The 11,965-nt window shown below is 39.1% G+C and overlaps 1 protein-coding gene across 3 annotated transcripts; it reads left to right on the forward strand.

Annotated features, from left to right (window-relative positions):
• The first annotated feature begins 2,895 nt into the window (after nucleotides 1-2,895).
• Nucleotides 2,896-10,270, forward strand: FBXW2 (F-box and WD repeat domain containing 2). Of its 3 annotated transcripts, none has more exons than XM_085076638.1 (7): nucleotides 2,896-3,300; nucleotides 4,685-5,194; nucleotides 5,691-5,885; nucleotides 6,657-6,790; nucleotides 7,400-7,486; nucleotides 8,144-8,313; nucleotides 9,737-10,270. In XM_085076638.1, exons 2-7 carry the CDS (start codon nucleotides 4,705-4,707, stop codon nucleotides 10,023-10,025), a joined length of 1,365 nt encoding a protein of 454 aa, XP_084932764.1. In that variant the 5' UTR covers nucleotides 2,896-3,300; nucleotides 4,685-4,704; the 3' UTR covers nucleotides 10,026-10,270. The 3 variants fall into 3 exon arrangements, with proteins under 3 accessions (XP_084932764.1, XP_084932762.1, XP_084932765.1); XM_085076636.1 differs by having other exon boundaries at nucleotides 2,896-3,228; XM_085076639.1 differs by having other exon boundaries at nucleotides 2,896-3,228; nucleotides 8,144-8,243; nucleotides 9,737-9,956.
• The last annotated feature ends 1,695 nt before the right edge of the window (nucleotides 10,271-11,965 follow it).

The following is an 11,965-nucleotide window of genomic DNA, read 5'->3' on the forward strand; positions in this document are numbered from 1 at the left end:
ATCATTTACTTTGGTGCAAGCATTAGACTGTACAGGCAGTTCATTTAGAATGTACTTGTGCCTTCTCGCCAGCATGGGTAATGATGCATGGAATCACAAAATAGTTGAGGGTAGAAAGGACCACTGCATTATCATCTAGTGCAGTACACACACCCATGCACCACCCTTGAATAATCTGTTCAGAATGGGTATGCAACACTTTGAGCTGTTTGTCATCTTTGTCCTGCATTTAAATTACAGCATGTATACAAACCACAACTTTGAAGTGTGAGTAAGACTCAAGAACCCCAAGACATATGACTGAATTTAATTCTTGCACACAGACACACACACACAGACACACAGACACACACACAGACACACACACACAGAGAATAGGCAGCCCATAAGGCTGAGGCTTTGATGAGCCCTTCCCAAGGTCCTATAGCACAGTTTGGGCTTTAGAAACTGTTGCAGACTAAGAGTAATTTTTTCCAGTTCTTTATTCTAGTGGCAATGCAATACATTTAAATATTTTATATAAGTGTTTGAAAATAACAAAACACTTCTTCTAATAAGAAACAAAGACCCACATGGAATTTGAAAGGGCTATGGCTTTTCATGGTAGCCAGAGAACTGCTCTCTTGGTTCAATAGATGCATGCATGCATTCAATTTCCTACCTTGGAAAGAAGTAAGTCCTGTTCTAGTTATAGTCCTTTCCTGTTTTGGGGATGTGACGGGGATTTTTGGTTGGTTTGGTTTCTTGAGGTTGGGGGCTGTGTGGGTTTTTTTGTTTGTTGGTTGGTGGGTTTTTTTTTTCAGGTTTTGGGTTTGGGGGGTTTTTTGTGGTTTTTTTTTGTTTGTTTGTTTTGTGGGTTTTTGTGGTTTTTTTCTTTGGGTTTTTTTCTTGGTGGGGTTTTGGTTGGGGTTTGGTTGGTTGGTTGGTTGGTTTGGTTTTATTTGTTGGTTGGTTGCTTGGTTGGGGTTTTTTTTGGTTGGTTTGCTGTTGTTGCTTTTCAGTGCCTAACATACATGCAAGTATGTGCCCACAATGAATAGCAGGCTTGCTGTCTGCCTTCGTGTGATTATTTCCATGAATGTGCAAGTATTTGTAATTGATAGATTCAAATTGAATGTTTTTGCTCTGTGACAGTCACCTGAAGAAATATTTAAACAGTCTGTCATAGGGCAGGGAATGGGTAACATTGTTGCCTAACTAGTTACATATGGTTAACGTCGCTGCTCCTGACATCTATTTTTAGCTGTTCTGTGTACATTTAACCAGTAATGGCTGGCTTGAACATGTTTTCCTAAAGGTGTGGGTCTGTAGCTTGTGCTTGCAGATGCAGTGGCTTTTCCACAGCTGTTGGCTTAGTCTGCATTTGAAATGTATAACTCTTTGCATTTGCTTTTCAATATATATACATATATAGGTATATATATTTTTAATTTCCACCGTAAATTTTCAAGGATTAAAAACCCTGAGATTATATATGGGAATTTAAAGTAATGGGATCATTAAAAGTGGGGGAGGGAAAAATCCCATCTGCAAGTGATAAGGTATTTCAGAATAATTTCTGTTGCCTTCTCTGTATGAAAATGAGTATCGTGCTATTTTCATTGTTAACAATTTGATGTCATGGTTCATATGCACAGTGCTTGGTAATTCTGTTAAAGTGCTGTTTTCTCAGATAGGCTTAATCTGATTTCGGGAAAGACTAAATTTTAGACCTGGGAGCCTAATATTAACAATATGGGAAGGCTCAAGATATTGTGTGCAGCAAACATCTGTATTTGCATGCAGGGTAGAAAGTATTTTTACTCTTACTAGTTGAGCACAGCAACTTCACCAGCCTATATTACTGCTTAGTTGCTTCACTTCGTTGCTGACTTGTAACTGACTGACTCCTGTTTGCTACTGGAAATTGTGGTATTAGCACATAACTTGAAGAGAAAATTGAGATTATGTTCTGCATATTTATTTATAGCTCCATTTAGGATTTATCTGGTTGAATGGAAAATGTTGTGTAAAGGTTTATGCAGAGCGTTATCAATCTGGAATGTAAGTTTAATTATCTCTGAATGGCAGCAGACTGCTTTGTAACTTAATAATTGCATATTGTTAAGAGTGTTGCTACATTTGTGATCAAAGACGCTTTACCGCTGGTCTTAAATGCTGATGTATTACCATTGTTTTTAATGTCATGATAGCATGTATCGTTTGTGTTTTAGATGTGACATCCAAATAGAAACAGTCCTATCACATCTGAAACTGTTTTAAGTGCTATTTATCACCTTTGTGAAGAAGAAACATGATTTATTCCTTCATATGTAATAAACTATAAATTTGACCCCACTTCTTTCTTTCACACACACATGACTAATGATTTCAAATTTGGAAAGTAAAAAGACATGAAATCAAAAAGGCAGGATGTAGCACAGAGCTCTGCACTATTTTTTCCTTTTAAGTTTTTGGAGTGCTGTATCATACCTCTAAGATTGTTGTTTGTATCTTAAGATTTACCCATCTTTCACAAAAGCTATAATACAGCATTGGTTTATGTTTCCAGGCATCTTTTAGGCTTTCAGAGACCTGCTGCAGTTGGAGATCTTTACTCTGTCAACTAACACTACAGAAGAGTTTTTCTCCGTTTCTGCCTAAGTGTATATTCTTACTGTCTCCAAGACCTTGTAATTCCTTTTGAAAAAGCAATCATCTTTCCTGAAGTCTCAAAGACATTCTCGTAAAAGCTACAACCCTTCTTGTGATTTAAATGCATTCCTAGCCAACTTGGCTACAATAGGAAAAAACCTTAAATCCATGAAAGTCAAGTGTTCATCTCCATTGGAGATTAAGACAGTTCAGTAGGAGCGGGGCGGGCGGAAGCGGCTGGAGCGCGGCGGCGGGAAGTGATGACATTGGCATGCGCCGGAAGCCGCCCGACCGGGAAAGCGGAGGGTCCGGGAGTGCTTTCTCTCCGGTGCTGCCCGTTCGTCCGGCGCGGGCTCGGCCCGGCCCTCCCCTCCCTTCAGCGCCGGGCGGTCCTGAGGCCCCGGTCTCGTCTTGAGGGTCACCCGTCTGTCGTGGGTGCCCGCAGATTGTGGCGCGGGCCGCGGAAGCGAGAGCCGTTCCTGCCGTGAGAGCGATGGCCGCAGGGAAGCACCCGGCCGTGCTGGGCTCCGGGAGTCCGCGCAAGCCGTGGCGACTGCCCGCCGACGGTCACCCCGCGCCGGGCTGCTACCTGAGGTGAGCGACGCGGAGCTGTTGGCAGCAGCGGCGCTGAGTCTACAATCCTCGCCGTGCTTTTTGCGTGCGGAGGTGCATGGGAGCGGGCGGGGGGAGCGGATGGGGCTGGCTGCGTAACATCTGGAAAAGAGGCTCGAGCACCGGTTTCAGCGGCCTCACAAGCAGCCCTTAACTTCATTATTAGCTTCGCGTATTGAATACAACAAACGCCTTGGAGCTCACGGAATTTTTATTCATAGCCAGCCTATTAGAATGTTTTGCTTGTTTTAAAGAAACACATGCCTATTTGAACAGCAGCTATATTCACTGCCATATGTGCTGAGGAAAGCTGGTAAGTGCTGTCAGCAGTAAAAGTTAATGTGTGAACTTGTGACTTGATAGGAGCAGCTGCTTCTGTGCATTTGACATCCAGAACTTTCTTGTGTTTTTTACCAACAATTGCATGCCGCGTTCGGCCTTTTATAGTGAAGACTGTACTTTTCAGTACTCCTATGCCCTGCTTAGAGGTGTACTCTAAGATCTTATTCTGTGATGTTAAAATGCCTGTATAGAAATAAACATACTAGTGAGTCGTGCTCATACTGCAGTTCTTTTGGTTTGGGAGATGCTATTAAATTCAGACAGTTGTCTAATGGATGGAATTAGACCTTCCAGAGAAAATAAATATATTTTTGTAACTGTTTACCTGATCTTTATCTTGTTAATCAATGATCCCAGATCATTGTAGGAACTTGAGATGTCATAGGATAGTGTAAGTGCATACAGGATGCAGGTCAGGAGCTGGTATTCAATTTCACAGTTAAACCTCAGTGGAAATAAACTGAGAAAATGGGGAAAAAATACAACAAGATTTTTTTAATGCATTTCGGTCAATGTGATGCAGACATGTCAAAACTGATGCTAGACCAGTACAAGCTTACATGGGCCAGATAGATGACTAATGTATCCTCCAACACAGTTTGTCAGACATCTCTTTATATGGTTTCTAAAACTAACTAGTTACCTGCTTCGTGTTAAATATAGGAATAAAGATATGAGCCGGCTCATCACTCTGCTTATGTGCTTTGTTTTTTAACTTTTATCGGTATAATCCGTGAGTAAACTCTTAACAAGGTGTTTATTTACTATAATAAGTTTAAAACTTAAACTAACCCCTACCTTACTGGACTCAGAATTTGAAAGGGTTGGCCTAAAACAAGAAAGATGTTAGCATTCATAAGGAATGCTAATGTTCACTAGCTACATAAAATTTACTTTTAAGTCTGGTGTGGGACAAATGATAGTTCAAGGTGCATGCAAATGCTTAGTCCTAACCTAAGAGATATTTTAAAATGCATTTGGTCACTTCAGTCTATGTGTTAACATGCCATTTGGAATACTGATGTACCAGTAATAAAGATGTGATTCTTACCTTGTTTTCTGAACGGAACTAATACAGTATTTTGGTGTATCACAGGTAAATTTTTCCATAACCTTATGGAGAAAAAGGACTTTGAAGCATGGCTTGATAACATTTCTATTGCATTTCTTTCTCTGACGGACTTGCAGAAAAATGAAACTCTGGATCACCTGATTAGCTTGAGTGGAGCAGTCCAGCTCAGGCACCTCTCCAATAATCTAGAGATTCTCCTCAAGAGGGACTTCCTCAAACTTCTTCCATTGGAACTTAGTTTTTATCTGTTAAAATGGCTTGACCCGCAGACCTTACTCACATGTTGCCTCGTCTCTAAGCAGTGGAACAAGGTTATAAGTGCCTGTACAGAGGTGTGGCAGACTGCCTGTAAGAATTTGGGTTGGCAGATAGATGACTCTGTTCAGGATCCTCTGCATTGGAAGAAGGTTTACCTAAAAGCTATTTTAAGGATGAAGCAACTGAAGGACCACGAAGCCTTTGAGACATCCTCTTTAATTGGACACAGTGCCAGAGTATATGCACTTTACTATAAAGATGGACTTCTGTGTACAGGTAGGAAGGACAGACAACTTGGGAGTCTTAAAATTCTTTGTTTTCTCTTCCCCTTCATATGATTAATGACAACTTGCTTTTCCTTTACCAGACAAATTATTTGAGTAGTGCAAATACAGATTGTAATTCAAAATTACTTCTTTTTTTTTTCAATTTCTGAATTTACCTAAATTAGTTAGTTTTTTTACTGTGAGAGTGACTTGTTCTTTTGCGTTTTTAATGTGAGAGTGATGGAGCACAGTTTGCCGAAGGCGAGTGTGGAGTATCCGTCCTTGGTCACACTCAAAAGCTGTCTAGTCATTGTCCTGGGCAGCCAGTTGTAGGTGGCCGTGCTTGACTAGGGGGATTGGAAGAGTTGACGTCCAGAGGTCACTTCCAATCACACCCGTTCTGTGATTCCATGAAAATGCTTTTTTTAAGGCAAACAAAGATGAGTATAGGATCGGAAATATTATTTACTCCTTGCTTCCAATTATCCTGTTCTTTGATATTCTAGGATCAGATGACTTGTCTGCAAAACTGTGGGATGTAAGCACAGGTCAGTGCATATATGGTATCCAGACACACACTTGTGCTGCGGTGAAGTTTGATGAACAAAAGCTTGTAACAGGATCTTTTGATAACACAGTAGCCTGTTGGGAATGGAGCTCGGGGGCAAAGACACAACATTTTAGAGGACATACTGGTGCAGGTACGTTTAAATTTACAAGTTGTAATTTCACCAGTCAAGAAATGTACATCATCATCAAACAAAATGTAATTTAAGTTAGCTTTTTGCACATTAGCTTTTTTGGTTTGTTCGACGTCTGTTCTTTGTCACCTGAGTCACCTCAGTTCCCCCCAGTAGGGGAAGCGACCGGAACAGATATAAATTTGTCTTTGAATATGCCAAAGCTTAGCCACGTAGTGTTGTGCAAGTTGCGTGGAAGTAATACTAAATGCTCTGGTTTTTCCAGTCTCAAAGAGGTGCAAACCTTAGGTAGCAGGGCATATGTGGCCATTTTTTACATTCCCAGACTGGACATGAGCTTACAGCAAAGGGCAAAATAGGACCTGGGAATATGTATTTGCATTTCCCTTGTAATTAAATTCTTTGTGTTGTACTTAAACATACCCTGAACTCGGCTGTAGCTTTTTTCCCCTGTACCTATAAAATGTACTAATCCTGCTGGAATTGTTGTACTCAAACTCTGGAAACGGGAGCTATATTAAGTTACACTTCGCCATAATCCAGCCACTGATATACATCCTCTAATTTGGGAAAAAGCCCCAGTAATTTTGCAATGTAAGGTAAGGCGTCCAGAGCAACAATTCATGTATACAGTTCAAGAACAACAATTAAAGATGTAGTGGCATATGAATTTTGAGTCTGCTGAATTCATATAGAGGGCTACTAGTGTCTCATGGAAAAACACATGCATAGAGACTGGTATTCCTTATTTAGTTCCCTCTTTGCTTGTAGTTTTTAGCGTGGATTACAATGATGAACTTGATATTCTGGTCAGTGGCTCTGCAGACTTCACTGTGAAAGTATGGGCCTTATCAGCAGGAACGTGCCTGAATACCCTTACTGGACACACAGAATGGGTCACTAAGGTGGGAATATTGATTTCTAATTAATATTGCACACTTATTTGCACTAAATTTGTAACATGGTCTAAATTTTTATTTTCTAATCCTAACCCTGCAACTATGTTTAGAATCTGAAGAGCATCTGGAAATACTACAAAATAACTTTTCAACAGAAAAAAATACTTAAGCTGTAATTAAACCTTTCACACCGTTGAAGATACTTCTGTTCCAAAGCAGACGGGTTAACATTACAAAGCAGTGTTTGGTTCAAAGACTGAATAAAAACTGGTTCTGAAAGAACGCTGCTTTAAAAATTGTGTAAAAAAATCTAATGACCTTGATATCAAAAATCTGAGCATGAAACAGTATTTTTCTTCTGGTTATTTCAGAACTTGGAGGGTAGGGCATTTGACTGTACAGGTGAAGTATATATGTTTGCTTATTAATAGAGTAAGTTGTCACTAGTAGGAAGAAGAAGAGTGTAAACTGTAGTTTTCCTTCAGTTGCTGAAAGTATTTTTACTGCCTTTATACTTGGGTACAGTATGCAGGGGGTCAGTGAAGTGAAAACTGCAAATGAAAGTTTGTTTATTTAACAGCATCAACATAAATCATTAACATCCTTCAATTACAGGTGGTTTTGCAGAAGTGCAAAGTCAAATCTCTTATGCATAGTCCTGGGGATTATATTCTCCTAAGTGCAGATAAGTATGAAATCAAGGTATGTACCAGATATCATGCATACATTATTTTGGTACATTGAGAAATAAAAAGCTTGAGTGCTTTGCTGAAGTTGATGGATAATAGAAGGCTTTATTTTTTCCGTGTTTCCCACTTGTGAGGCTGCATGCAAAACATGAACCTCTTTGAAAACTAATTTTTGTATGCTCTTCTTAGCATTTGGTTTTAAATGACAGCTCTAAAAGAATGATGATGCAAAAAACCATTGTTTTCAGTTCATGCCTATTGTGATAATTTGACAATGAAGCACTTAATTGCAAATACTGTTACTGTTGCGGACTTTGGGGTTGGAGAGTGCTGTAAGTTTGTGGCTATAGAAGTACTTGATAACTGAAACACTGTTACATTTCTGTCCCAATTGGATGGTTGATTTTTTTTTTAATAATTTTCTTTTCCATTCTTTAAAGTGCCCATTTTCACTGGGATTCTTTAGGCTAGAAATAACACATACTGCACCAATACTGTAAGACAAGTCAGTCAAAGAATTGATGTTCTTACCTGGAGGAGATAAATATTTCTAAAAGGCCCCATGCACACATTTACCCGATGCTTAAAAAGAGACTGTCGGACTTGCTCTATTTGTGTAACAGTTTATAGTGTGAATTTTTTATGGTCTTAATCTGTTTTTTTATTGTAGATTTGGCCTATTGGAAGGGAAATAAACTGCAAGTGCTTAAGAACATTGTCTGTTTCTGAAGACCGCAGCATCTCCCTACAGCCCAGACTGCACTTTGATGGTAAATACATAGTGTGCAGTTCAGCACTAGGATTATACCAGTGGGACTTTGCCAGCTATGATATTCTCAGGTAAACAGTTTAGGATTCATTAAACAAATAAGTAGATCATACTAGTTTTAATAATTGCTCTAGATGCAGACCAAAAGAAGCTTGATAAAAATTCTGTGAATGTCTTACTTTACACATATTGAGAGGTTTAATTCTAATTTCTCATGTGATAATATGAATTGTTTGATTGCTGTTTTGGTTTCTGGCCACATGCTAGTTCTCTTCCATATTTTCATTCTGTAAGCTGAAGTGTTTCAGTATAGACTTCAATCAGACCGCAATGCTGTAGTTGTGAATGAGAAAATGTAGTGACCCAGAGCTAATGTTGCCATGGAGACTGCTATACAGAAAACGAAGCAGGCATTTCTGGGGATCCTTTGATGGGACGAGAAATTAAAAAGACTTTTCCCTTATAGCACTACTAATCTGTCACTCTTGCTAATGTCGTGAAATGATGGTGAAATCTATCGGACTGCAATAAAGGACTGAACATGATGGCACTCCATTTCCACAAAAAGAATCCGGCTGTATAAATTAGAAATGGTGGCATCAAAGATAGTAACTTACTAAAGAAAGAAATGTGTTTTAGAACTGCTAGCAGTCTCTTAATTCAAATAACCTGAATATTTGGGGAGTATCTACTTCTGAAAGATCTACTTCAGAAGAAGTGCTTCTTATCAGTAAGAATAACCAAGTAATTTCACCTCTTAGTTTACCCTCCCATCTTTCAAAAGAGAAAGATGGTCTCTTACTGCTGAGAGCAATTTTCATCTCCATGTATTTTTGGGCCTTAGTTCTGTGCTTTATGTAATGCTGTGATTAAATGTGCAGACAGTTGTGGAGAACTCTTAAATTTCTGTTCCAAGTTTTATTTATTAAGGGAAAACATCATAAAGATGTTGGGGAACTAAAAAATACCTTTCTTTCTCTCCATGCTTAATTTAACACAAAACAGCATTCTAAGGACCAGTCTTGGATAATTTCTTACCTGCTTATCATAAGAATGCACATCTGTTTTTGTTTTCTGCCTTTTAAATGAGTGGTCAAAACAATAAAAAGAGCTTTTTCTTCTTAGATTAAAGATGCTGAGGCATGGAATCCACGTGGAAATTTACTGTAAAACACGAGTACATTTGCTCTTTTGTGTGTATCTGGAAATGGCTCTTTTTATCTTGTGCTCTGCAGAATAATCCCTTTCAAACCTTGGCCTTTACTTACATTTAGAAGGGTCTGTCCTGAATGCACAAAGTCAGAACTGAAACCACAGGCCTGACTGTAGCTAAGTGTTCAGTTGCTTAATTTGAAAATTTTGCATCCAGTTCTAAACTATTTCGGAATGATGTGTTTAGACACATTTTCTGTAGACACCTAGGATTTGGTTTAGTAATTCAAGCTCATTACTACATTGTAAGGGAGATTCTAACACTGTTTTCTTGTCTTCTAGGGTTATCAAACCTCCAGACTTCTCAAATGTGTCCTTGCTGGGCTTTGGAGAGATATTTGCTCTACTGTTTGACAACAGATACCTGTATATAATGGACCTGAGGACAGAAAAACTGATAAGCCGCTGGCCTCTACCAGAATATAGAAAGTCAAAGAGAGGTTCAAGCTTTTTGGCTGGTGAAATGTCTTGGTTAAACGGACTAAATGGCCAAAATGATACAGGCTTGGTTTTTGCCACCAGTATGCCGGATCATAGTATCCATTTGGTGTTATGGAAAGAACATGGCTGAAAAGCTCACACATACTGAATCTTCAGGAATATATGGCCTATCAGCAGTGTGTCCATAAAATGAAACTTTGCATGAACCAAAGTTGCACACCCAATGGTATCATCATGCAATGCACAATCATTTACTTTTATTTGGGCATTTGGGAATGGGTTGTTTTGGACATAATGCAATGCAGCATGCTAACAGTATTCACCACAAATTTTTGTCTATATTCATGTTTAAATATACCGATTTGGGCTCTGAAATGTAGCTTGTAATGTTTAAACCATTCAAATCTACTATCAAGTCTGAAATCAAGTTGTGCTTGACCTGACTTCTGACCTTTATTTTGTTGTTGAAACAGAAGGTGAAGCTACTATTTTAAAACCATAGGCTTTTGTACGTGTAACAGCAAATACTGGTTACAGTGCATGGCTGCTTAACAAAAATGAGAAGATAGCAAACCCTTCCTCTCTCCAGAATCTTTCTCTTCAAAATGTTTTACTATATGATAGCTTTAAATACTTAGCCTTTGAAACAGAAGAAGCAAACGAGTCCTTTAACTAGGATCAGATGTTATAAGTTCAGGAACGTGTCGATAGGATCTCTCAGCAAGAATGATGCAGCTTTTCATCTATCTGATAGAGACTGCGATTGGGATTAACCTTGGAGAACCTCTAACATTTTCATCGTACTTGCTGGAAGTAGTTGCTGCATCTTGAGTTGGAAAGCAGGGGCAGATGACGGAATGCCACATCTCTAGAGAAAAAAAAAGTGGAGAAAAGCACAGGAGTAGAAAAAGGTCTTCTTGATCATCATAGGAGACTTGATGTACACAGGTTAATTACTCAGTAGCAAATACTTGTTCACACACTTTTGTGCTATTTGACATGTACTTAAAAGCTCTATCTACACCATCACATGCTTTAGATATGCTTTAAGTTGGCCTTCCTTCCTGCCTTCCCTCCCTCTCCCCTTAATGTCAGTTTTTTCACACAACATGAAAACATGAGTTTTCATGAAGATTGACTCATGTCCTTGAAAAGACAAAATTGTCTAGCTTTACTACTGTTAACAGTGTGATTTTTTTCCTTCCCGCTATCCAAGGAGACCTGATTTCATACTTAATACTAAATGAAGGCCAAGATTCCAAAATGTATGCAGTATGAATTATGCCAATGAAGGGGAGTTTTCATACGCAAGAATCAGTATTTGAGTGATGCCATAGGAGCTGCATAAAAAAATGGTGGAGCACTTTCAAATACAAGGCCAGACTCTTAAGCACTCACTTTTCCCACCTTTATTCACAACAATTTGCTTTGAAAAATCTCTGTAGTGAAGGATTTTATCAACCAGAAGCCAAATTCAAACTGGACTGTCTGGGGCATAAATGATGAGCTCTTCGAGCTTCTGCTGTCTCACTCCAAAGTGAAGAATGCTTCTGTGAAATAGAAAGTTTTCAATAACTTGTTTTGAAACCCAGTTCTCGTCATTCTTAACGTGGGAGTTGTGTAACAGTATAGTTGTGTGCAGTAACTCAGCTTCTTCTGAAGGAGCCACCTATATAGCATGCATTAACTTTGAAAGATTAAACAGAGGCATGCCAGAATTGTCTTTGTTTCCAAATTAGCAAAACAGGAAAATTTGGTTAACTGCTTTATTAGTGACCTTGATGATGCAGAGTCCACAGAGAGGTGGAGCACAAGATGGCTGAGAAACTGAGACCCAAGCTCAGCCTTCCAGAAAGAATGGTGGGGAAAGGGAAGGGGGTGGGCATGGGATGGGAAGGCATTGCTATTGTCTCCAGCTAATTAATAAGCTATAAAGAAAGAAAAGTCAGACTCATTTCGGCATCATGCATCAAGACGACAACCAGTGGTTTTGCAACAACATAAATTCTCCACTCTGAGGTTAGATTAAGACTGAAACAGGTTCCCCAGCCTTCCTAGACAAAGTTCTGA

The sequence above is a fragment of the Lichenostomus cassidix genome, chromosome 17, assembly GCF_008360975.1.
Source record: "Lichenostomus cassidix isolate B80296 chromosome 17, HeHo_3.0, whole genome shotgun sequence".
NCBI lineage: Eukaryota > Metazoa > Chordata > Aves > Passeriformes > Meliphagidae > Lichenostomus > Lichenostomus cassidix.

Bases quoted from the DNA above. Each gene is read 5' to 3' on its own strand.
- FBXW2 (XM_085076638.1), top strand. From the start codon at position 4,705: ATGGAGAAAAAGGACTTTGAAGCATGGCTTGATAACATTTCTATTGCA. The intron at 7,487-8,143 runs GTATGTACCAGA...TTTTTATTGTAG, and splicing joins CAGATAAGTATGAAATCAAG to ATTTGGCCTATTGGAAGGGA. The intron at 8,314-9,736 runs GTAAACAGTTTA...CTTGTCTTCTAG, and splicing joins GCCAGCTATGATATTCTCAG to GGTTATCAAACCTCCAGACT.